At 54.2% G+C, this 24,317-nt stretch overlaps 12 protein-coding genes across 12 annotated transcripts; 3 read left to right on the top strand and 9 right to left on the bottom strand.

Annotated features, from left to right (window-relative positions):
* Positions 1-1,488: 1,488 nt before the first annotated feature.
* On the bottom strand, positions 1,489-3,353 carry BDY24DRAFT_383020 (uncharacterized protein). The gene is made up of 5 exons (XM_076639602.1): positions 3,307-3,353; positions 3,193-3,246; positions 3,007-3,100; positions 2,729-2,923; positions 1,489-2,627 (listed from the first exon to the last, which is right to left on the bottom strand). The coding sequence occupies exons 3-5, from the start codon at positions 3,097-3,099 to the stop codon at positions 1,572-1,574; spliced, it is 1,344 nt and encodes a 447-aa protein (XP_076498626.1). The 5' UTR covers position 3,100; positions 3,193-3,246; positions 3,307-3,353; the 3' UTR covers positions 1,489-1,571.
* On the bottom strand, positions 3,323-3,937 carry BDY24DRAFT_383019 (uncharacterized protein). Its single transcript, XM_076639601.1, has 2 exons — positions 3,692-3,937; positions 3,323-3,569 (listed from the first exon to the last, which is right to left on the bottom strand). The coding sequence occupies exons 1-2, from the start codon at positions 3,880-3,882 to the stop codon at positions 3,437-3,439; spliced, it is 324 nt and encodes a 107-aa protein (XP_076498625.1). The 5' UTR covers positions 3,883-3,937; the 3' UTR covers positions 3,323-3,436.
* Positions 3,938-4,103: 166 nt separating this feature from the next.
* BDY24DRAFT_277007 (uncharacterized protein) lies at positions 4,104-5,492 on the top strand. The gene is made up of 4 exons (XM_076636945.1): positions 4,104-4,219; positions 4,306-4,371; positions 4,456-4,558; positions 4,644-5,492. Exons 2-4 carry the CDS (start codon positions 4,331-4,333, stop codon positions 5,457-5,459), a joined length of 960 nt encoding a protein of 319 aa, XP_076498624.1. The 5' UTR covers positions 4,104-4,219; positions 4,306-4,330; the 3' UTR covers positions 5,460-5,492.
* A 264-nt stretch (positions 5,493-5,756) lies between these two features.
* On the top strand, positions 5,757-8,100 carry BDY24DRAFT_383013 (uncharacterized protein). Its single transcript, XM_076639600.1, has 6 exons — positions 5,757-5,884; positions 5,961-6,359; positions 6,434-6,485; positions 6,572-6,631; positions 6,699-7,104; positions 7,216-8,100. The coding sequence occupies exons 1-6, from the start codon at positions 5,832-5,834 to the stop codon at positions 7,992-7,994; spliced, it is 1,749 nt and encodes a 582-aa protein (XP_076498623.1). The 5' UTR covers positions 5,757-5,831; the 3' UTR covers positions 7,995-8,100.
* Positions 8,101-8,303: 203 nt separating this feature from the next.
* On the bottom strand, positions 8,304-9,249 carry BDY24DRAFT_413590 (uncharacterized protein; the record flags this gene model as incomplete). Its single annotated transcript, XM_076643205.1, has 4 exons — positions 8,304-8,544; positions 8,642-8,695; positions 8,782-9,044; positions 9,130-9,249. The coding sequence occupies 4 exons, from the start codon at positions 9,247-9,249 to the stop codon at positions 8,304-8,306; spliced, it is 678 nt and encodes a 225-aa protein (XP_076498622.1).
* A 144-nt stretch (positions 9,250-9,393) lies between these two features.
* BDY24DRAFT_409105 (uncharacterized protein) lies at positions 9,394-10,932 on the bottom strand (the record flags this gene model as incomplete). The annotated part of the gene is made up of 5 exons (XM_076642814.1): positions 10,796-10,932; positions 10,584-10,672; positions 10,048-10,492; positions 9,837-9,953; positions 9,394-9,698 (listed from the first exon to the last, which is right to left on the bottom strand). Exons 2-5 carry the CDS (start codon positions 10,650-10,652, stop codon positions 9,394-9,396), a joined length of 936 nt encoding a protein of 311 aa, XP_076498621.1. The 5' UTR covers positions 10,653-10,672; positions 10,796-10,932.
* A 199-nt stretch (positions 10,933-11,131) lies between these two features.
* On the bottom strand, positions 11,132-12,777 carry BDY24DRAFT_413588 (uncharacterized protein; the record flags this gene model as incomplete). The annotated part of the gene is made up of 11 exons (XM_076643204.1): positions 11,132-11,222; positions 11,311-11,380; positions 11,592-11,690; positions 11,753-11,764; positions 11,845-11,864; positions 11,946-11,955; positions 12,035-12,112; positions 12,197-12,312; positions 12,395-12,409; positions 12,486-12,522; positions 12,594-12,777. The coding sequence occupies 11 exons, from the start codon at positions 12,775-12,777 to the stop codon at positions 11,132-11,134; spliced, it is 732 nt and encodes a 243-aa protein (XP_076498620.1).
* A 517-nt stretch (positions 12,778-13,294) lies between these two features.
* On the bottom strand, positions 13,295-14,667 carry BDY24DRAFT_276916 (uncharacterized protein). Its single transcript, XM_076636944.1, has 2 exons — positions 14,191-14,667; positions 13,295-14,072 (listed from the first exon to the last, which is right to left on the bottom strand). The coding sequence occupies exons 1-2, from the start codon at positions 14,497-14,499 to the stop codon at positions 13,356-13,358; spliced, it is 1,026 nt and encodes a 341-aa protein (XP_076498619.1). The 5' UTR covers positions 14,500-14,667; the 3' UTR covers positions 13,295-13,355.
* Positions 14,668-15,458: 791 nt separating this feature from the next.
* Positions 15,459-17,357, bottom strand: BDY24DRAFT_383002 (zinc finger MYND domain-containing protein). Its single transcript, XM_076639599.1, has 7 exons — positions 17,108-17,357; positions 16,967-17,014; positions 16,607-16,837; positions 16,091-16,510; positions 15,940-15,967; positions 15,750-15,855; positions 15,459-15,672 (listed from the first exon to the last, which is right to left on the bottom strand). Exons 1-6 carry the CDS (start codon positions 17,210-17,212, stop codon positions 15,797-15,799), a joined length of 891 nt encoding a protein of 296 aa, XP_076498618.1. The 5' UTR covers positions 17,213-17,357; the 3' UTR covers positions 15,459-15,672; positions 15,750-15,796.
* A 552-nt stretch (positions 17,358-17,909) lies between these two features.
* Positions 17,910-20,570, bottom strand: BDY24DRAFT_276849 (uncharacterized protein). Its single transcript, XM_076636943.1, has 13 exons — positions 20,256-20,570; positions 19,970-20,059; positions 19,715-19,788; positions 19,568-19,600; positions 19,368-19,452; positions 19,227-19,284; positions 19,104-19,145; positions 18,920-19,013; positions 18,773-18,850; positions 18,597-18,683; positions 18,502-18,526; positions 18,223-18,416; positions 17,910-18,145 (listed from the first exon to the last, which is right to left on the bottom strand). The coding sequence occupies exons 1-13, from the start codon at positions 20,333-20,335 to the stop codon at positions 17,988-17,990; spliced, it is 1,098 nt and encodes a 365-aa protein (XP_076498617.1). The 5' UTR covers positions 20,336-20,570; the 3' UTR covers positions 17,910-17,987.
* Positions 20,571-21,175: 605 nt separating this feature from the next.
* Positions 21,176-22,144, top strand: BDY24DRAFT_276814 (uncharacterized protein). The gene is made up of 2 exons (XM_076636942.1): positions 21,176-21,443; positions 21,533-22,144. The coding sequence occupies exons 1-2, from the start codon at positions 21,364-21,366 to the stop codon at positions 21,984-21,986; spliced, it is 534 nt and encodes a 177-aa protein (XP_076498616.1). The 5' UTR covers positions 21,176-21,363; the 3' UTR covers positions 21,987-22,144.
* Positions 22,145-22,502: 358 nt separating this feature from the next.
* On the bottom strand, positions 22,503-24,068 carry BRX1 (ribosome biogenesis protein BRX1; the record flags this gene model as incomplete). Its single annotated transcript, XM_076642705.1, has 6 exons — positions 22,503-22,657; positions 22,794-22,929; positions 23,083-23,184; positions 23,334-23,623; positions 23,730-23,817; positions 23,940-24,068. The coding sequence occupies 6 exons, from the start codon at positions 24,066-24,068 to the stop codon at positions 22,503-22,505; spliced, it is 900 nt and encodes a 299-aa protein (XP_076498615.1).
* Between the last annotated feature and the right edge of the window lie 249 nt (positions 24,069-24,317).

Raw genomic sequence — 24,317 nt, 5'->3', positions numbered from 1 at the left:
TCGGAAGCGTGTTGCCTGGTTTGAGCTCCGAATGAGTCGTGCTTTGATGTGAAAGGATAAACGACGAGACGAGTCAGCTTCGAAGCTCGAGTTGAGGAGATTGGAAGAAAAGGAGCGACTCACAGAGGAGGACCGAAGTCTCCGACCTCCTCTTCTTCTGGATCCTCCGTCTCGACCTCAACCACGACGATCTTCGGATGCTTGTAGACCACCGGACGTCCTTTCGCAGCTCTCTTGATTTCGGTGATCTTGAAGTCGAAGTACTGGCTCTTCCTGAGTCGATGATGTTCGCAGTAGCCGGCGACGGATCTCGAGGGATGCTGAGAACGGAGATCGGAGTGATGAGCGAGGTGTATTGACTCTTGATCGAGAAGGAAGAGAAGAAGAGGACAACTCACAGTCTTCGCATACTGCTGCCATATCGTACCATCCTCGTTCTTCTGAGGATCGGAAGCGAGAAAGCGAGCGAGATCCTCTTCCTCCTCCATCAGCCAACCCCTCTTGCTTTCGTATCCCAACACGTAGGCGCTAGCTCCACGGAGGCGACTAAAGCAGAAGGATAGTTAGGCAATATGTGGGCGATGGAGGAGGCAAAGAAAACAAGGGGGTCTCACGACTCGACGCGGTTCGTCCGCTCCTCCTCTTCTTCCTCTTCCTCGACGATTTCCTGGAACCTTCTCATGAGATCTTCCTCCTTGGGTCGAGGGATTGCTTTGAGAAAACTGACGTTGAGCCAACGAAGCGAGACAAGCGTTTGCTGGGGCGAAAGGGAGCGGAAGAGATGGACGGCGTTGGGCGAGGACGGATCGAGGACGACGTGAGAAGCTGCCTTGACGTCGAGAGTTGTTGGTAAGAAGCGACTTAAGGCTCCCGATGTGATCTTAAACTCGTAAGAGATGAGAAGACGGAGGTCAGTCGAACGAAGAACGAGAGTCGAGCTCGAGATGAGAGGGAGAAGGGAGGAAGGTCAAGCTCACCTCGAGCGTGTTCTTCAGCTTCGAAGCCGAATCGGAGGTATCGAAGTATAGGAGAACTGCAAGGTCATTGAAGGGCCAGTATGGAAAGGAGGAAGAACAAGCTGGAGGGTTGGCGGCGGGAGAAGCACGGGAAGGAGGAGGTTGAGGTCGAGGAAGGTCGTGCTGATCCTCCTCTTCCCTCCGAACGGCGTTGTCGAGAATGGGAGCAGAAGACATGGGGTGACGAGGGAGGGTGTTGAAGGAGTGTCTCACGACTGAGAATTTGGATGTCGTTCAAGAGGGAGACAGTGATGGTTGGAGGAGGAAAGCGAGCTCGTTGAGTCGGAGTTGGAGCCGCACAAGACAGGGGGTCTAACGAAAGGGAGGCAGAAGAGGATGAGAAAAAACTAAGAAGAAAAACTGGACCTGTGTCAGTTATTCTTCGTTGTATCTCGCAGACGAGAGAAGAGGTGAGTTTACAGGAAAAGCATTCGACCAAGACTATCAAAGAACCCTCACGACGCGTCTCCCTCCTCCCTCCTCCCCCTTTCCCCAAAGCCCTCCTCAAACGCACTCCCCACCGTTCACGTCCCACCAGAAGACCAATCAAGCCTCCTACGCTTTTCCCACACCCCTGCCAAACCACTTCCGCCGCTTCATCTCCCCTCTCTCCACCAACCTCGCCGTCTCCTCAACCAACCTGTTCTCCTCCCTCCCAGTCTCCCTCTGCTCTCTTTCCAACACACCCTCAACCTCCTCGTCCACCATCAGCTTCCTCTCCAACCCCCTTTGGAAGAACTCAATACAATCACCACACGCCTCGAGTTCTCTCCGAACGATCTTCGACGCGTCCTGAGGATCCTCGAACCCGAACGAGCACGTCTCGTACCACTTCCCGTCCGTACTGGAGCAGAAGTGGCACCAAGGGTCGTCGGAGGAGCAGTTCGGTGGTTTGGTTCCGACGCGGAAGAGTGGGTTGGCGAGCGTCGAGGAAGAGAGTTCGTTGGAGGAGGGAGGAAGAGGGAGGGGAGTCTGGGTTGAGGAAGAGGGAATCGACGAGGAGGAGGACGTGTTGAACAAGGAGAAGGGATTGGAAGTGGCTGATAGAAAAGGTTTGGTGGGAGAGGGTGTTGCAACCGGAGAGGTAGATAGTGGTTTGGGAGGAGAGAAGAGGCTGGGGAAGGAGTGGGAGATGTGTCGAGGTTGACGCGTCGGGGACTTGGCGAGAGCGGGTTTGGAGGAGGAGGAAGAAGCGTGGGAGGAGTAGGGCTGATGGAGATGAGAGGAATGTTGGTGGGATAGTGGAGAGCGGTCCAAGAAGGAAGAAGATCGGGAGATCGAGTGCTCCTCCTCCTTGGACGACGACGACGGGTACCTGGGAGGTTGAGGGGCGAGAGGCGATCCAAACGACGAACCGTTTCCGGGCGAGACGTTGGTCGAGGTCGACGACTGCTGAGAGAGTAAGAGCTGAACGGCACTCTGAACTCGATCCTTCCCCTTCGAGGGTCGCGTCCCTTCGTCGTCGTCCGACGAAAGACGATCCCTTGTCCTACTCTTCCTCTTCTTCGACGACGAAGCCTGTCCTGCTCGGATGGCTTGGACAGCGGGTTCGAATTTCCCCCTGTATCCGCTGTAGTGTGCGCTCACAGCAGACACTGTTCGAGAAGGATACTGGACCCATCGAGAAGAAAAGGAGGAAACGGAGAGACGTGATCAGGCGAGCTGAGCGTCGTTAAGAGAAAGAGAGCGAGCTTGAGGCCCACAGGATTTACCATCTTCGAGAAGTCGTGGCAGATCGAGAAGATGGACTTCTCTGCTGAAGCAGAAGCTACCATCTGAACGAGCTTGCTGTCCTCTTCCTCGGTCCAGCGGCGTGGACGTCGCATTTTCTTCGAAGCTTTCCCACCGTAAGGGAGCAGGTGACGACGAAGGTACTTGTCGACGCTCTGAAGGGTCCTCGCAGGATACTGGTAGATAGGTTAGATGTGAGAAGAGGTGAAAAGACGTGAGTGGGGAGGTTTCGGCGAGGGAGGAGTAAGCGTCGACTGACTCGAAGGATGAACTTCCTGAACGCCTCGGCTTTGGTTCCTGACGACTTGATGACCTCTTGGAGGTAGGTGGCTTCGTCGTTCGAGTAGGACATTCTGGAGGAGGGAGGAACAGGTCGATCAGATCCATGGCAAGAGGGTCGCAGAGAGAGCGACGAGTTCCGCGTGAAGAAAGAGACTGAACGTACCCGCTCGAGCGTCCCTCATCATCGAACTCGACGTCCTCGCTCTCATCAGACCCACTGTTATGAAGAGATCAACGAATCAGGGCGAGCCTTGGAGAAGAGACAAGCTCGACTCACGCAAAATCGCCGTCTTCCCGATCCTCCTCCTCCTCCCCATCTTCTTCCTCCTCCAGCTGCAGCACAACCTCGTACTCTTCCTCCGGCTTTGACATCTCCGCATGGTAGGACTCGAGGTACCAGTAGAGAGTTACGAGATGCTGTCCTTCCTGGATTCGAGGACAGGAGTTGATGAGGACGCAGGCTTCGTCGAGGATGAGATGAGTCGCTTTCGAGGGATCTCGAGTGGTGATGTCCTTGAGACCTGCTTGATCGAGTCGAACCTATCAGCGATTAAAAAAAAGGAAAGAAGCTCAGTACAAGCGAGACGAAGAGGGAAGAGCAAAGGAGGAGGGAGGGCAAAGAGGGAGGGCGAAGAGGGAGGGAGGAGACGAGTCGAGCTCACCCTAAGATCCATCTCAATGTTGGACGCTTTGAGAGAGCGAGGATCAAAGTAAAACTTGATATGAGGATCGTTGAATGGCCAGATTGATCGGAGGTAGGTTGAAGAAGGGATGGAAGGCGACCTTGGGCTGGAAGAAGGTGAGGAAGCGTTCGGGCGGGGAGGAGGAGGAGGAGGAGGAGGGAGGAGGGCATGTTGAGCTCGAGCTTGTTGGAAGAAGGACAAGGCCGTTCGTCCGGATTCAAGATTCATCTTTGAACGATGATCTATATACGCGATGGTGGTGGTTGGGAGTTAAAAGGAAGGTCGTCATTGAAAAGAGCGGAGTCAAGGAAGAAGGGAGATAGGGGTGAAGGAGCGAAGAAAGAAGGACGAGTTCGATCTTCCTTCCCTCTTTTCTCTTCCTCTTCGCCCCCAACCACAACTCTCACTCGGATATTGATTATACCAGCATTCTCTCGAGACCATCTATCAATCTTCCCGACACCCTTTACAGCTCTTTCTGCAGCCGTTCCTTCGAACTCAGAGTCTGTGAGCAAAAGCGTCCTTCTTTGGTGGAGAGCCCCGTCGCGTTGGAGAGGCAGCGAGCTCACCTGCCCTTCTTGCGCTCGATCTAGCTCTCAAGAAGACATCGAAGCAGATATGAAGAGTCCCAAGACTAGCGGTGCACAGAGGAAGAGAGGGTACGTCTGCGGCCGATCTGTATCTCCTTGCGGCCCCAAATCTCTCTTCCTGACCCTCGACTTCGCTTCCTTTGCTCCGTGCAGTGTATCCGGCCAGCCTTACTCCCTGCAAGAACTTGACGACTACAGGTCTGTTCTCCGGGATAGTTCCACCGCAGCAGAAGCAGCCAGGAAGTTCTGTCTCCTTGTGAGCTTGCACTGTTTCCCCACTTCCACGCTCGGCTCCTCACTGATCACTGACCCTCCTTTTCCTCTCGTTTCCATTTTCTCAGCATCCAAGCCGATCGCACCACGCTGTGTACATGCAGTACTCCAATCACAAAACGACGAGATACTTGGGACTTCTCGGTCGTAACCTGGCCAGCAACGGCTCGTCCTCGTCGATTCCTCGACCTGCCTCTTCCCTCTCCACCGTCAGCTCCGATTCCGCGACCAAGGACTCGATCTTCGACGCTACACACTCTCACTATGATCAGACTGGCCCGTCCACCAAGGCTTCGAGAAGCGAGAGCGTTCTCTCCCCGTCCCAGCCCGTCGCGTCAGGATCCAACGTCACTCTCGAACCTTCCCTCTCTCCTCCTCCTCCTGAGAATCGAAACCGACGTATCCGATTCTTTGCTTCTACGCCCCCACCTTCCAACACCATCGAATCCTCTTCCGTCTCCAACCTTCAATCGTCGTCGTCGTCCTCCTCTCATCAACCTGCACCTCAACTCCCTCACGAACCCTCCTCCTTCCTTCAAGTCGGCATCCCACCTACCGCTTGCCCGCCCACCTCCCCTTTCTGCTTCTTCTGTGGAGTGTACGGTCCGACGGTGGAGCTCGAGGAGATTGAGCTCGCCGTTCCTGGAGGAGAAGAGTTCGAGGAAGACGACGACGCGTCGAGGGTTGCTGGGCAGTTGGGATGCGAAGGGTGCGTTGAGTGGGTTGGGAGAGAGAAGGAGAAGAGAGAGAGAGGCTCGGTCGATAGCGAGAAGGGAGAGTTGAAGTTGTTGAGTGAGGTTACGGTTGAGCTGTTGAAGCATGGGCATGAGGAGAGGGCGAAGAGCGTCGGTTCCGTCTCGAGTACGAGTACCGTAGTAGCTTAGTTCGGTTTGCGTTCCTTGATGATCTTAACGATACATATGCCTTTCTCTCTTCTTGCCTCGCAGTTTAAACAGATGATATTTTTTGAGCAGACTTGAATCTGTCAATCATTCGCCTCTGATCCGCTCCCTCTCTCTCCCTCCCAACGCCAACAAGCTCTCCCAACCCACTCTTGAATGCTTCTTCTCCACCACCCCTCTCATCGATAGGTCCATCCATCTCGTCCAGCAATGTTGACTCAATCGTCCCCCTCCTCTGCTCCCACGACGGAATCCCCTCAACCTCCTCCCTTCGCTCCACCTCCTCCTTCTCCTCCTCCTCCTCTCGCCACCGCCGTCACCGCCGCCGCTTCTTCTGCTCCTTCTTCCCTCCCTATGTGGCCTGCAGGATCTGGACTCGTCTTCCTCTTCGACAACCGAACTCCTCTCTCCAAGAGAACGCTCGAAGGATGCTTGGTGAGCTTCTCTCTCAAGCTCGTCTCCTTCAACTTCGCTCGAGCTCACCTCAGTCCTCCTCCTCCCTCCTCTCTCCCTCTTCTTTCGTCCTCAGAGACACACCAACCAGACCTTCCCTTACACCCAATGGATCGAGGATGCCACCCACGTCCTCATCGATACCAAACTTCCCAGTTCTACGAGGGACCGAGATCGCTACGAGGGCAAGATCTCCTTGAGCCTCGACTGGATCAGAGATTCGATCTTCGATGGACAACCCGCCGACGAGAACGACGACAAGTACAGGGTCCTTTGGAAGAAGGAGCCGAAGGAGGAGAGGAGGTTTAAGGTGAAGAAGGAGGAGAAGGGAACGGGTGGGGTTGCTGGGGTGGCGAAAGCTGGGACGAAGAGAGGGATGAGGGAGGAGAGGGAGGAGGACGACGAGTCTTATGAGAACAACGACGATGGGTGAGCTTCTTTGCTCTGGGACATTTTTTTCCTTCTTGTAAGTGGAGCTGACCAAGTTATGCTCGTTCTACCAGACCTCTCGTCAAGATGAAGACGAACACGCGATGGACAGACGAGGAGAATCGCGTGAGCTCTCACGTTCTCACTCCATCTCCTCCCTCTCTTCTCTCACTGATCTCTTTGCGTCCCTCTTTCTCTCGTGATTTCGAAAGGACTACGCAAGGTACATCGTCGCGAATCCTCAACCGAACTGGAAGCTCTGGCTTGAAAGTGTGAGTGTTTCCCTCGCAGGAATTGAAGACGACGCCTCGTCCTGACCTCGACTTTGTGCCTCTTCAGCACCCTGGACGAAGCCTCGACGCTATCAAGCAACATCACTACCAGAAGAGAAACGTCATCGACCCTCTCATCGAACGAATCAAACGAGAAGCCAACGGTCAACCAGTTGTTTACGTCCACCCAACTCCCGCCTCCGCCTCCTCCTCCTCCTCTCGTCCCAACCTCGCTCAACGACCCAAGCTGGAGGCAAAAGAGAGTGAGGATACATCGGACGAGTCTTCCGTAGACGAAGCTGCTTCAGACGCCAGGCGCTCTCCCAGCTTTGAGCCCAACAAGCTTCGATTCGTGCCCTCCTCCTCTGGTCTTCCCTGCGTCAATTGCAAGTGCAAAACGGCGACGGTCTGGCACAGGCTCAAGGAGATCGATACTGGAGAGCAGCAATTTTGCGGGGGATGTCGTGGTGTTTGTGAGTCTTCCTTCTCTCCTTGGGATGACCGACAGAGGGACGCGATCGTCGAAGCGAACTGACCTTTCGCTCTCGCTCTCTTGGTTCGAAACTTATCTCGTCCGATCTCAGTCTATCACGGCAACGTCAAGAGTTTCAGGGAAGGGAAGGAAGCTCTCGCTCGAAGGAAGAAGAAGGTCCTGGGTTCGGATGCGTCGGATTTAGACTCAGACGACGACGACGAACAGGCTCTTCCCCGCGACGCTTCTCATCACGACTCTTCCTCTCGACCCTCCCTCCCCAATACTTCCTCTTCCCACCACTCCTCGTCTCACCATCGAATCTCCCTCCCTCCCAACAATTCAGCCTCCTCCTCCTACCTCGCTCCTCCAGCTCCTCCCAAACGATCCCACTCCTCAACCTCCAACCGAGAAGACTTCGATCCTCGACTGGAGAAACGTCGAAAGAAACACGCTAGGATGGGAGCTTCTACCTCAGCTTCGACTTCAACCTCCTACAATCCCTCTAGCTCCTCCAACTTCAATCCCAATCCCAACCTCAACGCCCACCATCCCTCTTCCTTCAACTCCCCTGCTCCTCCCCCCTCAGCCAACCCCTTCCTCACCGTCGGCACCAAACCTTCCCACTGCACAACCAACCGATGGTGCTGGCTCTGCGGAACGACCGAGTCCGAGAGGTACTCCATGATCAACTTGCGAGAACAAGCGACGGACGGGATGGAAGAGGTCGAGACGGTTTCGAGAGTCGTTTGCGGGGGTTGTAGCAGCTTCAGGAAGGAGAGGAGGACGAATGCTATGGATGAGGAGGAGCTTCTGGAGTTGAGTAGGAAGTTGACGAAGAGGGGGGAGGGGATCAGGAGAAGGACGGTGGAAGGGGAGGCCGGGAGGTGAAGAGTGAGGATGGTTCGTTTTGGGTTTGGGTCTTGGGGTTTTCAGGGTGAGGCTAGTTTACGATCTTTGAGGTTTTTACGAATAATGATGATGATCTTCTCGCTTCGCTTGTGTTCTCTTCTTCGCTTGCAAGGAAGAGACAGAAGAGGGAAGAAGGACGCGTCGAGTTTCCGTTTCTCACTCCCTCGAAAGCGGTCGCTTTTCCTCCTTCACTGACGTCTCTCCTTTTACTGAACACTCACCAATACCAACAGCCACATGCAACTTCGTCAATCCTAGTTCTCGTATACAACCAGACAACTCAACCCTTCACCAAACGTCGTCGCCGACGGTCAACTTCGCCTTCTCTCCTTTCGCGGCAGCATCTCTCCCTTCTCCTCGGTGATCCTCACCTTCGAGATCAGTCCATTCGGATCCAACCGAGGCGGTGGGCTTTGAAGCGACGGTAGAGTGAGAATCGGAGGCGGACGAACTCGACGCGACTTGATGCTGAGCTTGAAGCTGCTGCTGCAACGTCCTGAACTCCAACGCGACGGCTCGATCGGACTGACTGGACCGTAAAAGAATTATAAAGAAGGGGAGAGGAGGTCGTGAGCTCAGCAGGATCGAAAGGAAAGAGCAGCAACGAGGTCGGGACGAGGACGAACTGTTTCTCCTCAAGCAAGGACGCGATCTTTCCGAATTGAGCGATCTGATCTTCCCTGCGAGATATAAGGAAGTTCGAAAGGTCAGAGTCCTACCTGAACCCCCACGAAGATACGAGATCTTGAAAGAGAGAAAAGCTCACAGCGCGGCCTTCCTTCTCGGATCGTCATCTCTTTCCACCGGCTTCTTCTTCTCATCCTCTTGGTCCCTCCTCGCCTCCAGCCTATATCCCTCCCACAAAGCCTCCATATCCTTCCCAACCGCCGAGAATCCTTTCTCCCTCCAAACTTCGTCGAGAAGAGGCGAGGGACAGTCCGGGTAGCGATTTCGAACGAGAAGGAGGATAACGGGGAGGACTTGAGCGCCTCGGTAGGGACCTTCGGGCATGAAGATTTTCTCGAGGTTCTGAATCAGAGGTAAAGAGAGAGATCGAAAGAAGAGTGAGCAAGACGGAAGGGAAGGAAGAGAAAGGAGAAGGAAGCGAGCTCACGTCGAAGAGCAGCACATCGTGGGTCAACCACCAGAGCTTCTGAAGCGTAGCAGCATCGAACTGGAAGAGATTCCAAGCGTAGAGATCTGCGAGAGTTGGGGAGGAAGATAGATAGGACATGGCTTAAGATGATGGTGGTTGGTGGCGAGAAGAGGAAAGAAGGAAGGTGCGGGAAGAGAAGGTTCGCCCGGCCGACGACGCGACTAACCTCCTCCTTTCTCCTAGCAACGAAACACGCGAGATGAAGATCAAAGAAAAGTCTTATCAATCGACCTTCCTCGCCCACTTCTTCGCTGGTACTCCTCCCAACCCAGGTCCTCCTCCAACCGTAGGAGACGGCGGCACGCCCACGCTCCTCTCCTCGACCTCCCTAAGCTTCTCCCTCTCCGAACTCGACGCTCCCAGGTTTCCCTCCTTCAATCCTCCGGCGGAGGAGTTGTTCCAGTAGAGGACCATCTGAGCTGCGATGACGGCGTTGAGGGCTGCTGCTAGCAGGAATCCCCACATGACGAGAGGATCCTTGACTTCGGTGAGGGTCGTGAAGACTCGAGCGAGGCAGCCGAGGAGAGCTGTGAAAGCAAAGAAAGGGGAGTGACGTGTCAGTACCATGCTCTGATATCTGAGATAAAGAGGGAATCGGCAGATTGAGGGAAGGGAAGAGGGAAGAAGGCAAGGGAGAGTGAGAAGAGGGAGGACGCGAAACGCACCGTTGAAGACGGCGAAGGACGAGAGGTTTCCCGTTGACTTGAGACGATGGTTCGAGATGATCTGAGGAGCCTTGGAGAGGAGCGAGATGGGGACCGTGCAAGCTTGAAGGAATTTGACTGAAGGGAACCCAAGGAGAGAAGAAGGAAAACAACATCAGCTCGAGCTCAACGAGCATCTCCTTCCCTTCTCTCCTCCCTTCGTTGGACTCACGGGCAGAGAACGGCAACACCCTCTCATTGCTCAGCACGTATCCGACCAGCGCCATTGCCACTCCCGTCAACACAACCTTCCCTCTCTTCCCCTTCCTCTCCTGGGTCAAAGCCCTCCCTCCCAACGCTCCTTCTCCAAACTGAACGATCAGGAGGGTGATCACGACGTTCTGAGCGGCCATGAAGACGTTTTCTCCATACGTGGAGAACGGGAAATTGCTCCTGAAGGCGTAACTGAGAGAGATGGCGTATCCTAGGGTTTCGAGGATGTAGGAAGGGAGGGAGAGACCGTGGGCTGATTTCGTCGACGTGATCTTGTGGATCTGAGGAAGTTTGACGATAGCTCCACCGAGAACGATACCGAGTCCTAGGCCTTTGGAGAGAGCGTACTTGAGACATGGGCCGTCGAGGATGTCAAAGTCGTAGATGAGGGTGGTGTAGCATTTCTGGCAGGAGGGAAGGAAGGGGGAGAGAAGGAGGAGAGAAGGAGAGGTCAGCTCAAACGCTTCTTCTCAAAGAAAGCAGATGGATACGAACCTCCCCGATGATAGCGACAGCTGGATCCCGAAGGAACCAAGGAATGTTGTGTGTGAGAGCGGTGATCATTGAGTGGATCGAGCTGAAGACTGTGAAACGAGGAGGAGAGAAGGAAGGAAGGAAGAAAGGTGAGCTTTGAGGTTCTTTCTCTTCTCACCCTGAGACTCATGCGATCCCCCCCCCAACCGTGATTCCGTCGAGATCATGCTTACGAGATGAGGAAGAAGATGAAGCCGAGGCCAAGTCTGGAAGGGGCGGCAGTTCGCTGATGCTCGAGGGCGAAAGAAGATGGACGTCTGCTGGCAACGAAGAGCTCTCGACTTCCCACGTTTCGTTTCGAATTTCGAGCCAGGGGTTCGCAACCTCTAAGCACTCTGCGAGTAAGATTTTTGTCGGGCCTGAACGTTTATTATGAAGGATCTGCTACTGTGCTGATTCTCAGACGCGTTCGTATCTTCTCATCTCAGCTACGAAGCTCGTGCTTCAGCCCCAGATCCGAAGGAGCGTCAACCCAATCTCATCGAAAAGAAGAAAGACAGCCAAGTCCTCTAGATAGAGGAGAACCCAATCATCCTCTTCCAGCCTCCATTCACCCGAGCCTTGATCTTCTTGGCAGCGCTGTTGGTCTTGTTGTTTCGTCTGCGAAGGAGGAAGAGGAAAGGAGAACGCGTCGTCGCGAGTCAGTCTTCGACCGTCGTTTCTCTGCTGCTGCGAAGCTTGGACCCACCGACCACATCCTCGGTGCCTGTGTCGAGCAGGGCAGTCGGCGTTGGTAGTGGTCGTGGTAGAAGTGGCGGCTGGAATTGAAGGAGGGAAGGCATCAGTCAGTTGAAGGAGAGGGAGAGAGGGATGGAAGGATTGAGCTCATCAGCAGCGGCAGCTACAGAAGTTTCGGCCGCATCGGCAGTAGTAGTCTCAGTGGCAACGGCGAAGGTAGTTGCAGGGTCTAAAAGCAGAGGGAGGGGAACGGAGGGAAAGAGGAGGGGAGGGTTTGGGACCTACATGTACCAGCAGCAGAAGTGGTTTCAGCGGCGTTAACAGCGGTGTCCGTTCCCTCAGTGGCTACATCGTCAGTAGTGTTGGTGGCAGCAGCATCGGCAACGGCGGCTGAAAAGAGAAAGGGGAGCTCGTCAGAATTCTCAACGCGTCGAAAACGGACCTCGACTCACCGTTTGCAGCAGCTAGATGGTATAGGAGAAGTCAGAAACGAGGCTCCGGATCCATAATGAGCTGATGGGTCGGAAGGTGTAGAGGAACTCACCTGGGACGACGGCGACGCAGCTTCGTGAAACAGAAAAAAGGAGGAACGAACGATCAGTCGCGCGTCTTCTTTTCAGCATTGCAAGGGATGAGGATGCTTACTTTCCGAAGCCTGCAAAGCGTTGTTTAGAGGATGGGGTCAGATTGAAGAAAACGTTTAGCGAAAGCAGAAACGACAAAAAAGAACGAACCAGAGGTCGAAGAGAGCTGAACGAGACAGGCTCCTCCGGGACCCTGGCAGGTCGTTCCAGCAGGGAGAGAAAGCTGGACTGTAGAGGATGGTATAGCAGTGTGCCTAGAAGTCAGGAACTTGAAGGAAGGAGGAAAGACGCAAGGAAGGAAGGAAGACTCACTCTCGTCGGTTCCAGTCGCGTCGTCCTGGTTTCCAACTCCTCCAGAGACGACGGTGACCTTTCCAGCGAAGTTGTTTCCATCAGCGTTGACATCGAAGGTAGCAGAGTCGATGGTACTGGAGAAGGGAAAGTGAAAGAAGACGTAGAAGTGGCCGTTAAAGACGCGTCGAAGTGAGAACCAGGGACAGGTGTACTCACGTCGCTCCGTCGTTACTGCATGAACCAAGATTGGGGATGATGTCAGCGAAGAGGCTTTAATAAATAGAGGGAGTTGATGCTGAGGACGTACCCAGCGTTGAACCACTTAGCGAGAGCAGTGAATCCACCTGAAACAAAACGGCTCAACGAAAATCAGCCTCAGATCCCTCGACGAAGATCGAAGCAGCTGGACACTCACCATCAGCATCGGCAGTGACAGTAGATCCAGCAAGAGCTCCTTCAACATCGCAGCTACCGGATCTAGTAACATCGTTTCTGTTGGCAGCCGCATCGGACGCAGCGTCGACGGTGAAGATTACGTGAGCCGAAACCTGGGAGGTGATGGCTCCGAGAACAAGGAGGGATTTGAGAGAGAAGAGCATTCTTTTTGAGTTGAGTGGGTGGGAGAGGAAGTGAGGTTGCGAAGGGGGAGGGGAGAAGGACCGGCCTCTGCGACGACGACGAAAGGAAACGAAAAGCGAGAGCTGTCAGAACGAGAGCAGAGGAAGAAGAGATGAAAATCTGAGGGACTCACAAGGGATGAGAGTAACGAAAGTGAGGAAGAGGGTAGACTTTGCCGGAAAGTCGAAGGGGAAGGGAAGAAGAGAGTCGAACGAAGTGATGGTTGGAGAGCGAAACGACCTCGTCTCGCTCTTTGTCCTTTTGACCTCGAGTCGGTTTCCGTCCACCGTGGTTACGGGGGTCATGCAAGGGGATGTGGATACAAGCTCCGTCTCGTACGAATTAGATCGATCAGGAGGTCCGAGGGATGGACCGTTGTTGCCCTCCGGGGTCGATTGGAGAGAGGGAAAAGAAGTCGGGCGACGCGTCGAGATCTGAGAGCCCTCCTCGACGAAACAGGGGCTGAAAGAGCAAGTCAGATCTGCTATCGAGGAGAAAAGTCAAAATGCGTTAGATAATGTATACATAGGGTAAGCTACTCGTGCGTAAGAAAGAAAACCTAGTCGAAACTGAGTCTCCAAGATCGTTTCTCTTTGGCGCATTTCACGCTGAGCATCCCGTTATCCAACCTCTCCCCCCAACCCAGACTCCTCGCCAACTTCTCCATCACCGTCTTCTCCTCCTCATCGCGCATCCAAACTTCCACGCGATCTCCCAACCTCTTCGGATGAACTCTTCTGATCTCGCACAGCGATGCACGACGCAACACCTCCTCCGTCTTCTCTCGATCCACCGCTTCCAGCTCCGTCAAATCAACAACCACAGCCAACCCTTCAACCGAGCCCAGCTCTCTCAGAAGGCTCCTATCGCACTGGTACCACTCGGGGATGACCGTAACGTCAGGGACGCAGTTGACGAAAACCACTTCCTTGAGACGATCCAAAGGGAGAGCGACGGGATCTTCGAGAGCGATTTCACGAGGGTACCCGAGGGTTCTGTGAGAGAGGTTTTGTTGAAGGAGGAGATAAGAAGGAGCGAGGAGAGGAAAGGTGACGCTCCCTCTACTGGGTCGGTAGACAAGGCCTGGGAAGGGGCGATGGGTGAGAAGGAGAGAACGGAGGGGAAGAGGGGAAAGGGGATCGGAGAGTCGATCTGGGACCTCGAGGGGCTGATTTTGGCGATATCCCATAAACTTGGGGAGATCTTGAATCTCGAGAGCGTCGATCTGCTCGAGAGCGAGGAAGGGAAGGATTCGAGGGGAGACCGAGGTTGAGGGCTGAAGTCAAGTCAAGAGAGGGAAGGGAAAGAAGAGGTCAGCTTCTTCTTTCTCGACTCGCACTGTTCCTCCCCCGATGACAGCCACAAGAAGGAAAAGAGGAGGGAAAGTAGCTCACCCTAGAGCAGAACAGCTCGTGCAAGCGATCCAGTGGAATACGGATCTCTCGGTAGAGCAAAGGGGAGGCGAGTTGGAGGAGAGCGAAGGAGGAAAGGGAGACGGCCGCTAGGGTCGACGTCGAGGAGAAGGAGAGGATCCTTTCAAGGAGTTCGAGGGGGAGTTTATGGAAGTTGAAGAGTTTGGCGTGTCGATGGCGTCGGAAGAGACGGCGGATGCGTTTCATCGAGGAAAGAAGGATGGTGGTCGTTGGAAGGGAGGAAGGCGAAGGTCGAAGCGGTTCGCTTTTCTCTTCGTCTTTCGCTGACATCGCTTTCGCGTAACAGCTTTTCTCTGCCTCTAAGTCAAGCTGTAGACTAGGTTGCACTGGTGAAGATGAAGGGAGCAAAAATCGCAACGAAGGGAAGGAGACTCGCTCTCGAGCTTCTCAAGAGCGAGCTTGCTCCCTTCCCCCTCTGGCATCTCCTCTTTCGAGCTCAACCGTCTCCCTTCTCGTCCATCTCACGCTCCCCACTCTCAAGAGAGGTTCCAGCAGGGGCATACCATTACATCTACCGCCTCGCACCCAATCCTACCCTTCCTACGCTCGCTCCAACTCCAACCAACCCCGTCCATCCGAGCCAGAATGCCTTGCCCAATCCTAGACTCAGATATCGCTGGAACACTAGCCGACCCAAACCCAACAGCAAAGCAGATCCATAGTCAGCTCTCCGCGCAAGCTTCTTCGAGTACATCCGTTCTTGCAAAAAGGACGAAGCGAAGGGGAGACCGAGAAGAAGGAAGGGAAGAGTGCGTCGAGCTCAAACTCACCCTTCAATCCAAACTTCCTCCCAGCAAACCCAGCCAAGAACGGTATCGCCAGACCCAGCAGCATCTTGGTCTGCCCCACCAGACGCTCCCACTCCTCCGCTGCGATTCGAGCTTCCTCTTCTTCGTCGTAGTCGGAGGCACCCGAGGAGACGGACGAGCTCGAGGAGGAGGAGGAGGTCGAAGCGCCGTCGATGGAGGAGGAGAGAGGGAGAGTTGGGTTGGGCGTGTTGGCTGCTAAGGAGGAGGACATGTTTGTTGTTTGTTTGTGAGGAGAGGAGTGAAAGGTGAGTGTGGGCTGGCTGGGAGAGGGTGAGGGTAGGGCCGAGGAGAAGGGAAGGAGGAGGGAGAGGAAGAGAGGTCGAGCTTTGGAGATCGACGGTGACGCGATCTCTAGTTCTTTTTTTTCCTTCTCTTTTGCTTCTGAGATGAGCCGTCGGGAAGAGAGGGAGGATATGAGGGTGCAAAGAGTACAAGCATCAATAAAAACCGAATAATGAAAGAGCAGCCTAGGTTAAAACGAATCCGTTGCGAATGAGATCTCCTCCTGCCTCCCTCCTTCCCTCCTTCCTTGTCTAAAAAGAACAGTGTGACGAAACGACGTTGTGAGATAGAGATCCTAGATGAAAAGGAGTGAGATTGAAAGTCCGAAAGATGAGAGAGTGTTGAGGAAGAGCTGGTGGTGCAAGAAGGGAGGAGTCAGGTTGTGCGCGTCTCCAGAGCGAAAGATCAGGGCAAGGCGACGCGACTCACAATAGAGGTAAGATCCGAATAGATGATGGACTGTCCCCCTGAGCGGTCTACCAGGCTGGTTTGAAGCACATGGGTTTGTGGGACTTCCAATGGGCGCGTTGATGGTCTGTCGGACGAGGAAGCAGAAAGGCACGGAGAAGATTAGCCGCAGATCGAGAAGACGGTAGTAGCACAGGAAGAAGATGCTTACCTTTGCAGCAGTATCGTACAGACTTGCACTGATGAGAGGCAAGGAGGGAAGAGATGTGAAGGAGTCAGCTTCTCCTTCGCGTCCGACCTTTCCTCGACTTTTCGTTCCGTTTCCACCGCTCACGAGTTCGAAAGAAGCAGACTGGACTCACTCGGCTACAGACCATCATTTCTTCCTCTAGCTCTCTACATCCACCCATCTTGAACGCCTCACAGCTGATCCAAGGCAAGCTCGCCACTCCCGTCGCGACAATCCTCGACCTCAGTTCCGTCTCACTGAACCTTTTCTTCAAAAACCCTGCCGTCCAGTAACAAAAGTGCAGAGCCCCAGCGAGAGCTACTGCATGTCCGGATGCTTGAGGCGAAGCGTCTGCTCGATTGGCGAGTTGCTTCTGAGAGTTGAGGATCGAGGCGTACCGACGAAGGAAGACGGAGGTTGGAGTGGGAGGAGCGGCGAGGCGATAGGCTGAGATGGTAGGATGGAGGGTCGAGGTATGGAGGATGGTGAAGAGTGGGACACAGGCGAGGTCGTGGAGTTTTTGACAGACGTGAGCTCCGATCATGCCAGAGGTCTGAGGAGGGAGGGAGGGAAGGAGGAGAAAGGTGAGCTCGAGATCTTTTTGAACTCGTCGCGATGAGGCAGAGAGACAGAGAGCGATGGGACTTGCGCCGTGGTTCAGATCGTCATACGTAGGGCAGTCCTCCGCCAGTACCGTCACCAGGAAGGGGAAGAGACTGCCTGCGTCCGGGTGCTCTCGAATGTATCGTCCAAAGGAGGGTGTCCGAACGAGACGACAGAAGAGGGAGAGAAAGACGTTGAAAGTTTCTGGAGGGGAATCCTTACGATGAGATCGGCATGCCTTGATGAAGGAGGGGAGGTACTGAGAGGCGAACTCGCTCTGCAAAAAGAGCAGATGCAAAAAGAAGGAAGGGCAAAGGGTGAGCTCGAAGAGAGAAGGAGGTGAACGAGAAGTTCAGAGCTCGTCAAAACGTGCAGAGCTAATCGATGCAGGGGATTGGAGACGTACAACGAGAACGTCTCGCTGCTCGGAAGGCAGCTGCATGATCTCTGTGACCTGTGAAGTGGAAAGAAGGGAGAGAAAGGGCGTCAGAGGACGACGGGAGGAGAGCACGCGAGGTCGACGAAGGAAGGGGAAGGAAGGACGAACCATCTGAGAGCCAGCGATCTGAGGCTGAGATAAGATATAGCGATAGGCTTCCGGGAGGTCCTGGAGTGACAGCGCACTCGCTAAAGCGGCAGCTCCGGCTGCCATCGAGGAGAGAGTTGGGGGGGAGGAGGAGAAGGAAGGAAGCTTGTTGAGGTCGAGGGAGGACTCAAAGGGGTTTGGTCGAAAGTTCGGCTCGGACCCGTTCCCGCTGGGTTCTGGCAGTTTTTAGGCAATATGTGATAGATGATCGACCGTCAGAAGGAAGAAATAGATTGAAACATCTAAGCGAGCCAGCGATACATTACATAAAGCCTCTGCTCAATCTGCAAAAGCAGCCAGCCTCGACGTCCCGACCGTCGTTCTCAAGCGAGTTCGTTATCCTCGTTCTGTAGATGATTTGGACGTGTCCCAAGTTGTCTTCGGAACCGTCGATCAAGTTTTATGCTGCTGTCGGAGGGCCTCGCTCTCTCTCTCTCTCTCTCCCTCCCTCCGACGCGTCGTCGTTCTTCGTCTTCCCGCCTTCGTCACGTCTTCTTCCTTTCCAAACCCCGTCAGCACTTTCACTAAAAGTGCCCATCCTTCCTTCGACAAGCTAAGCAAGGTGTTTTTGGTCCGAAAGAAAGGAGCGGCAGCGACGAAACCTCGTCGAAAAGAAGTGGACGATTGCGAGCGAAAGGAACGAAACAAGCAAGCAAAGCAAGAGAGCAGCAGTTTAAAGTGGTAGTATGGTGAACTATAGTCCAAGAAGATGCAGTGAAGGAGGGTAGGAGAGAGAGAGAACTGAACCGGAGAAAGGAAAGGGAGACGCGACGCGAAGTGGGTTAAAAAAGAGACGAATGAGACGCGACGAGGAGGAACAAACTCTAGAACGAAAAAAAATCTAGATAGCAAGAGCTCCACCTCCGAGAACCATAGCTCCAAGAACGAGCATGGCGGACGAGAACGAGACGCGGGACTCTCCTCGAACAGCGGAGGACGAAGCGGTGGTTCCCGTAGCAGAGGCAGCGGCTCCAGTAGCGGAAGCTCCAGAGGAGACACCTGCGATAATGAAAAAATATATTAAGAGAGTTCAGGAATGCTTTTTTGGAAGGAAGAGAGCAAGGAGAGGGACTCACCAGCAGCGGCCTTGGTTCCAGATCCTGAAGCAGCAGCTCCCGTTCCAGTTCCAGAGGTGATCGCAGCGCCGGAAGCAGAAGCGACGCCAGAGGAAACAGCGGCGGTGACGATGGCGGCGAGTCCGTTGGAAGGGGAGGTGTGAGTCACGCAGTTGGAGCTGGCAGGGATGGAGTAGGCAGCCGAGGGAGTGACGCTTAAACGATGGAAAGAAGGACGAGGAGAGTCAGTCTAGGTCGTGAAAGAGCTTTGGAAGACAAGCATAAACAGCTGGAGCTTACGTGACTCCGATGGTGAAGGGGGCGGCTGGGAAGAGAAAGAAAGCAGTCAGAAGGTGCAACGCGTACGAGGGAAGCGAAGAAGGAATCAAACTCACTTCCAGTCACAGTGAATCGCTGGTGGAAAGTCGAAGTCGATCCATCAGGCTGAGGGTAGACTCCAGGAGGGTAAGCCGCATCGGCGTCTGAGGAGAACAGAAAGAAAGGGGAGGAAGACGGCGTGTCGTGAGCCCTCGTTTTTTCGAACCCTTGACCTTTCTCGACGCAGACGTACCACAGGTAGTAAAGGAGTCGTCGGTGTAGTCTCCAGGCATGACCCACTGGCATCCAAGAAGATCAATCTCGTGCTGGCCTGCAGTCAAAGAAAAGAGAAGCAGTCAGGTCGAGAAACGAGGTGAAGGGGAAAAGATGAACGACTCACACATGATGGCCGCGGAGTAGGTAGAATTTTCGGCAGTACAGATTCGCAGGCAAAACATGTCTACCGACATGAAACTCATCCATTCCTCGTAAAACTGCGAGAGGAAGCGAAGAAACGAGCCGACGCGTCGAACGATTGCGTTAAAAGAAGTCAATCTTCCTCGAGAGAAGCGACATGTACTCACGACATCGGCTCCCGAGACGTTTGAGGTGACGTTCCCTCCGACCTGTGAAAGGAAAAGAGCGAGAAGCAGTGGGAACGTGTGAGCTTTGAATTCGACGCCGTCCTCGGATTCTTGAAGACGTACGGGGTTTCCCTCTCCGGTGGCTCCGTGAGGATCAAGCTCTCCTCCTTGGTCTCCAGCCCTGCAGGATGAAAATGAAAACATGGTGAGCTTTCTAGGGACGCGAGGAAGCGCTGGAGAGGAGTAAACCAAAACCAAACGAACATGATGTTCATCTTGGTCCCATCCAGGAGTCCTTGGATTTGAATGTAGTTGGGAGTCTTGACGACGTGAACGGAGGTGATAGTTCCTGTAGGGAGGGAAGATCGAAGCGAGGAGGCAAAGCGAGGAAAAGAGGAGCGAGGAAAAACGAGGGTGAGCTCGAGCCTTTCCTCCGCTAAAAACAGAACGTCAGGAGTACGAACCATCAGGGATGACTCGAGCGTCATTCCTAGGCTCTGTAGAGTTTCAATGAGACGGTACGAAGGGGGAAAGGGCGATCAGAGACGCGCGCATCGAACCTCGTTTGGCCTTTCTTCCTTCCCAAGAGCGAGATGGAGACGAAAACTCACTAGTGCACCAAGCGACCTGCTCTCCCTCGGTATCTCCAATAGTATCTCCGGCAACGGGAGGTCCCCAAAGGCAGCTGAGTTGGTCGGGAATGGTGGTAACATTATTTTGAGAGGGAGAGGGGAGGAGGAGGGGAAGGGAGAAGAAGAGGGGAAGAGAAGGAAGAAGGGGGTCTGTCAGCTCTTGAAGTTTCATTTTGGACACCTATGGCTCTCCGAGGAGCAATAGGGACGGCGAGAAGGAAGGAGAGAGCTCACAAATCGTCGTAGGAGTTCAACGAGACGAGTCGCGACATGGAGGTCTGATTGACCGGAGTGTCGAGGGAAGGAGCAGCGGGGTTGGTGGGTCTGTGGTTCGGGAAGGACAACGAACGAAGTAAAGAGAGCGAAAATGCGACAAGGTAAGCATTCTGTACTTCAAGAGGAGGAGGAGGTGACGGTCAAGAACGAAAAAGCTCGAGAGCCGACGCTCGAGCTCTCTGGAAAGCAAGCTCGCCAAGATGCTTGGAAAAACAGTCGAGCGGGAAAGAAGACGTATACTTACCCGTTCGGACCGCTTGAAATAACGCCGGCCTGGGCGTTGACGAGGGAGGCGAGGAGGAGGGCGGAGGAGAGAGCGAGCATGGCTGAAGAGAAAGGAAGAAAGGGAAGGGAGAGAAGAAGAGGAAGGGTTTGGGTTGGAGGTCAAGGGAGAGAGACCAAGGGGAAGACAAGGCCCTCTTCTTGACGAGCGCAGTGCTTTGAAAAGAGGGGGCGAGAGCGAGGCCGTCGTCGTCGGTCGGTCACCCCTTCCAACTTCTTTCCTCCTTGAAAGAAATCGAGAGGGAGACGGAGCTGGAAAACGAAGCTTGTGATGGTTCGAGGAAGAGATGGAGATTAGAGCTGCGAGCTTCTTAAGATAAGATGGGAGAGCGAGAAAGAGAAACAAGGGAATCGCAGTTCGATGGGAGGCGTCGCAGCTCGAAATAGATCGACGAGCCCTTGCTTTTTTGGCCCCCTCCCTCCCCTGCATCCATCTCTACAATCAGAAAAGTCTTCAGATGCTTCGTTGAGAGTCTGTATGATTCCCGTGCTCATCCAGTGATCTCTAAGGGCAGATTGATCTCTTCAAAAGACGCGTCGTGGTTCGACCTTTCCGTCCCTTTCTTCCTCTTACAGTCCTCTTCGTCTGAGATTTGCTTCTCAATCAAAGATGAAGACCACCGATCAACATATATTTCGCACCAAAAGTGAGAGCAAATCCTTATCTCGACCCCAACCTAACCCTCTCCCCTAGATCCTTCTCCCTCTGCCTCTCTCCCCCTCCTCCTCTTCCCTCCTCAACCAAATCATCCAAGAATCCACCAACCAACTCCAACTTACACCCTTTCCTCCTAGCCCTCTCGAACTCAGATCCCATGATCCTCTTCAAGTCCCCTTTCACGTCCCACTTCTCTTGATCTCCTTTAATTCCTCCGCGGATCGACTGCGACAACCTCCATCTCGTCCTCACGACCTTCATCAGGGCTTCGTCGATTCGAGCAGAAAGTTCCGGAGCTGGGAGAGAGTTCTCGGACGGGAAGAGACGCTGGACGAGTTCGAGGAGGAGGTTGAAGGCCGCTTTGGAGGCGGGGAGGGAGACGAGGGTGGGGTGGGAGGTTGAGAGGAAGAGGATGAGGGAGACGACGGGCAGGAGGGCGGGGGAAAAGTTTGGGCCTGAGGAACAAGGGGAACGTCGATTATTCGAAGGTCAGTTGACGCGAGGGAACGTGAACGTGGGGAGGAAGAAAGGCAATCGGAAAAGTGGGCAACGACGCGTCGAACTCGAAATCCAAAACTCACCTCCCTCCTCCGTCCCGTACTCTTTCTCGTACCGATCCCGCTCGTACGAATCTCCCCTCACAAGCCGATCAAGCCGAGAGTCTCGAGTTGCCAACCATTCAGTCGTGGCGGAGGAGATGGAGGTGTTGATCAAGTTCCGCACGGACGCGATGGATTCTGCGAGTCCCAGTTCGGCGACGCTGGATTTCAAGAACAACAAGTCAGGTCTACGACCTCGCATCTACATCCTCGGGTCCTCAGCAGCTCCCTTCACCCTACATCGCCCGACCGACCCACTTCTCCTCACTTCATTCTCAGTCCTTCCAAGAGCGTCGTCCTCCCTCTCCCCTCTCCAATCCCTCCTCCCTCCCTCTCTTCGCTTCGCTTGAAAACTCACCTCTCAGGCCTCTCCACCACCCTCTTGCACAACCTCATCGTTGGCTCCGTCGTAGCGCAGTTGAGCCACAGCTGCTGAATCACAGCTCCTCGCTGGTCGAACGAGAGGAGATCGAGGTTGAGGTCGAGGCGGAGGGGAGGAGATGGTTGCGTTGAACCTGGTTTCCAAAGAAGGACGAACGAAGTCAGGTTTGGGTTTGTGGAGTGGGAGGGTGGGAAGAAGGGAGAGGGATGTACCAGAGGAGTTGTTCTCCAGGTTGTTGGGACTGGGCGAAGGGACGGACTCGATGTGAAGGGGAGTTTCTTCGTCTTGTTCGCTCATTTGTTGATGCTGATGGGTGCTTGGTTGTTGGAGAGTTGAGACGAAAGGAAGGGAACGCTGGAAAGGAGATCGATCAAGAAGCTGTGAGATGGTTGGTGGTCGAACGTTGAAAGGGGAAGGAAGAGGAAGGCCAACTTGGGTCAACCAAACTTGGCCAAACGCGGACCCTCTCGCCGACTCGTCGCGTCCTCTCGTTTCCTCGTTTTCCATCAAGACCCAAAGGCGCGCCTAAAAGAACAGCAACCATCGAGATACACAGTGAGCCCCTTAGACCTAAGCGAAGACCTTTCCAACAGCCAACTCCGGCTCCTCCAACCTCCTCTCCTCCCTCCTCGAGTCTTGACCCTTCTCGGCCATCTTCCTGTCTCGGTACTTGGCTCCAGCCTCTCGCTTGGTCGTAGCTCGGAGAGCGGCGGGAGTGACGAACTCTGCGATGACGGAACAACGGAAAACGAGACGAAGCAGGAGTGTGAGCGTGTGGAGAAAGCGGGACGAGACGCGTTCGAGGTCGGACTGAAACGAGGAAAGGGGATAGATAGAGGAAAGGAAGGGAGAGGTACGGACCAGCATTCTCAAAGACAGTAGCACCCGAGAAGGAACCCTCGAAGATCCTGATGGGAGTCATGACGAATCTGGGACCGATCTCGACGAGGGAGGTTTGAGGAGGACCGGCGGGGACGAGAGGGTCCTTCTCGATGATCTGTAAACGAAACAGGGCGAGATAGAGTATCAGCCTTCGGCTTGAGAGAGGGAAGCAATTACTAGCAGAAACGTGGCTTTGCTGGGTGGACTGGGATGGGAAAGGAAGGCGACGGCGAAGGGGAGGAGAGGGAGAGAGGGACGCGGAACGAACCTGGTAGTTTCGGAACCAGACCTTGTTGTCGAGAATGGAGAAGGTGAGGATGTGGTCGATGAAGGGTTTTGTGCGTCGGGAGGTTTTAGGGACAGAGAACATCTGAACGAGCGAAGGAAAGACGGAAGGGGGAAAAGGTCAGCTTCAGCTTCAGCATTTTCGAGCTCAACCCTCCCTTCCTTCCCTCCGTCTCCCTCTCTAGCAGGCCACTCCCCAACTAGCCCAGCCATCCGAGACTCGATCCTACTCACGTGAGTCAACAATTCCTTCAACAACGCCCACTCTGGCTTCTGATCCCATCCTCCATCGAAGCTGACGATTCCCCTGCTTCCCTTGAGGCAGTTTCCGGTCATCTTGAGCTCGTCCATGGTGTGAACGTTCTGAACGTGCATCTTGACGGAAGGACCGTTGGGAGATTTGGATGCCCAGAGGTAGAGATCCTCGTGACGACGGGCTTCAAAGTAGAGGGTGTTGTTGCAAGAGTGAAGGTCGGCGAGTTCGTTGAGGAGGTGGAGAGAGTGTTTAGAGTCGAGCTTGGCATCTGAAAAGAAGAAGGTATATAAAGAAGAAGAGTCAGCTTCAGATGCTGCTGTATGGGGAGGAGAGATGAGAGAGAGAGAGAGGAGGGAGAGGAAGCGAGAACGAACCCTTCTTGACGTGAGGAAGGAGAGCTTCGAGGTCGGCCATCAAGTGCCTCATTCGCATAGTAACTCCTCGAGAACTCAGAAGAAGGACCTGTACATTTGAAGGGACGGATCAGCATGCTGTCTTGATCTCAAGGGTCGCTCTGGTAGCGAAACGAAGAACGGAGAGAGCTCGAGCCTGGAAAGGAAGGAAGAAGTCAAAGCTGAACTGACCTTGTCCTTCCTCCTCTTGACCGTCTTCACAGACACGACGGGCAGCTCATCGTCCTCCTCCATGTCGTCTCCGGATTTCCTCTTGTTGGTAGCATTCAGCTTGGAAGCAGATTTGTGAAGGGAAGCCATAGCGGGAGAGGGGAGAGGGGAAGGGAAGGGAGTGGTGGTTTGGAGGTTGACCTCGACGTCGAAATCTGCCTAGGAGAGGGGCGTTTCTGGTCGGCAAGGAAACGGCGTCCGATACAGGGAAAAATCAGAGAAATGAAGTGAGACGAGAGTCTTCGAGAGAGGCTTCTTTGGGGAAAGGTGGTCAGAGTGGAGGAAAATAAAATTGCACCAGCAAAAGTGACTGAAACGAGCCGAGGGGAGAGTGAGAGC

This window comes from Mrakia frigida, assembly GCF_051309035.1.
Source record: "Mrakia frigida strain ATCC 22029 unplaced genomic scaffold BDY24scaffold_8, whole genome shotgun sequence".
Classification (NCBI taxonomy): domain Eukaryota; kingdom Fungi; phylum Basidiomycota; class Tremellomycetes; order Cystofilobasidiales; family Mrakiaceae; genus Mrakia; species Mrakia frigida.
Note: the sequence above shows the minus strand (reverse complement) of the source record. Positions and strands in the feature narration are given on the sequence as shown.

Coding starts and splice junctions, on each gene's coding strand:
- BDY24DRAFT_383020 (XM_076639602.1), bottom strand. CDS start 3,099: ATGTCCTACTCGAACGACGAAGCCACCTACCTCCAAGAGGTCATCAAG. Junction 2,924..3,006: donor TCAGGAAGTTCATCCTTCGA/GTCAGTCGACGC, acceptor CCTATCTACCAG/TATCCTGCGAGGACCCTTCA. Junction 2,628..2,728: donor GCCACGACTTCTCGAAGATG/GTAAATCCTGTG, acceptor CGATGGGTCCAG/TATCCTTCTCGAACAGTGTC.
- BDY24DRAFT_383019 (XM_076639601.1), bottom strand. CDS start 3,882: ATGCCCTCCTCCCTCCTCCTCCTCCTCCTCCTCCCCGCCCGAACGCTT. Junction 3,570..3,691: donor ACATTGAGATGGATCTTAGG/GTGAGCTCGACT, acceptor AATCGCTGATAG/GTTCGACTCGATCAAGCAGG.
- BDY24DRAFT_277007 (XM_076636945.1), top strand. CDS start 4,331: ATGAAGAGTCCCAAGACTAGCGGTGCACAGAGGAAGAGAGG. Junction 4,372..4,455: donor GGTGCACAGAGGAAGAGAGG/GTACGTCTGCGG, acceptor TGCTCCGTGCAG/TGTATCCGGCCAGCCTTACT. Junction 4,559..4,643: donor CCAGGAAGTTCTGTCTCCTT/GTGAGCTTGCAC, acceptor CCATTTTCTCAG/CATCCAAGCCGATCGCACCA.
- BDY24DRAFT_383013 (XM_076639600.1), top strand. CDS start 5,832: ATGTGGCCTGCAGGATCTGGACTCGTCTTCCTCTTCGACAACCGAACT. Junction 6,360..6,433: donor TATGAGAACAACGACGATGG/GTGAGCTTCTTT, acceptor TCGTTCTACCAG/ACCTCTCGTCAAGATGAAGA. Junction 7,105..7,215: donor CGGGGGATGTCGTGGTGTTT/GTGAGTCTTCCT, acceptor GTCCGATCTCAG/TCTATCACGGCAACGTCAAG.
- BDY24DRAFT_276916 (XM_076636944.1), bottom strand. CDS start 14,499: ATGTCAGCGAAAGACGAAGAGAAAAGCGAACCGCTTCGACCTTCGCCT. Junction 14,073..14,190: donor ACGAGCTGTTCTGCTCTAGG/GTGAGCTACTTT, acceptor ACTTGACTTCAG/CCCTCAACCTCGGTCTCCCC.
- BDY24DRAFT_383002 (XM_076639599.1), bottom strand. CDS start 17,212: ATGGCAGCCGGAGCTGCCGCTTTAGCGAGTGCGCTGTCACTCCAGGAC. Junction 17,015..17,107: donor AGATCGCTGGCTCTCAGATG/GTTCGTCCTTCC, acceptor TCCACTTCACAG/GTCACAGAGATCATGCAGCT. Junction 15,968..16,090: donor AAATGATGGTCTGTAGCCGA/GTGAGTCCAGTC, acceptor GCCTCTCATCAG/TGCAAGTCTGTACGATACTG.
- BDY24DRAFT_276849 (XM_076636943.1), bottom strand. CDS start 20,335: ATGCTCGCTCTCTCCTCCGCCCTCCTCCTCGCCTCCCTCGTCAACGCC. Junction 18,527..18,596: donor GCGATTCACTGTGACTGGAA/GTGAGTTTGATT, acceptor TTCTCTTCCCAG/CCGCCCCCTTCACCATCGGA. Junction 18,146..18,222: donor TGGAACCAAGGCCGCTGCTG/GTGAGTCCCTCT, acceptor TCATTATCGCAG/GTGTCTCCTCTGGAGCTTCC.
- BDY24DRAFT_276814 (XM_076636942.1), top strand. CDS start 21,364: ATGAGGGAGACGACGGGCAGGAGGGCGGGGGAAAAGTTTGGGCCTGAG. Junction 21,444..21,532: donor CGTCGATTATTCGAAGGTCA/GTTGACGCGAGG, acceptor TCCAAAACTCAC/CTCCCTCCTCCGTCCCGTAC.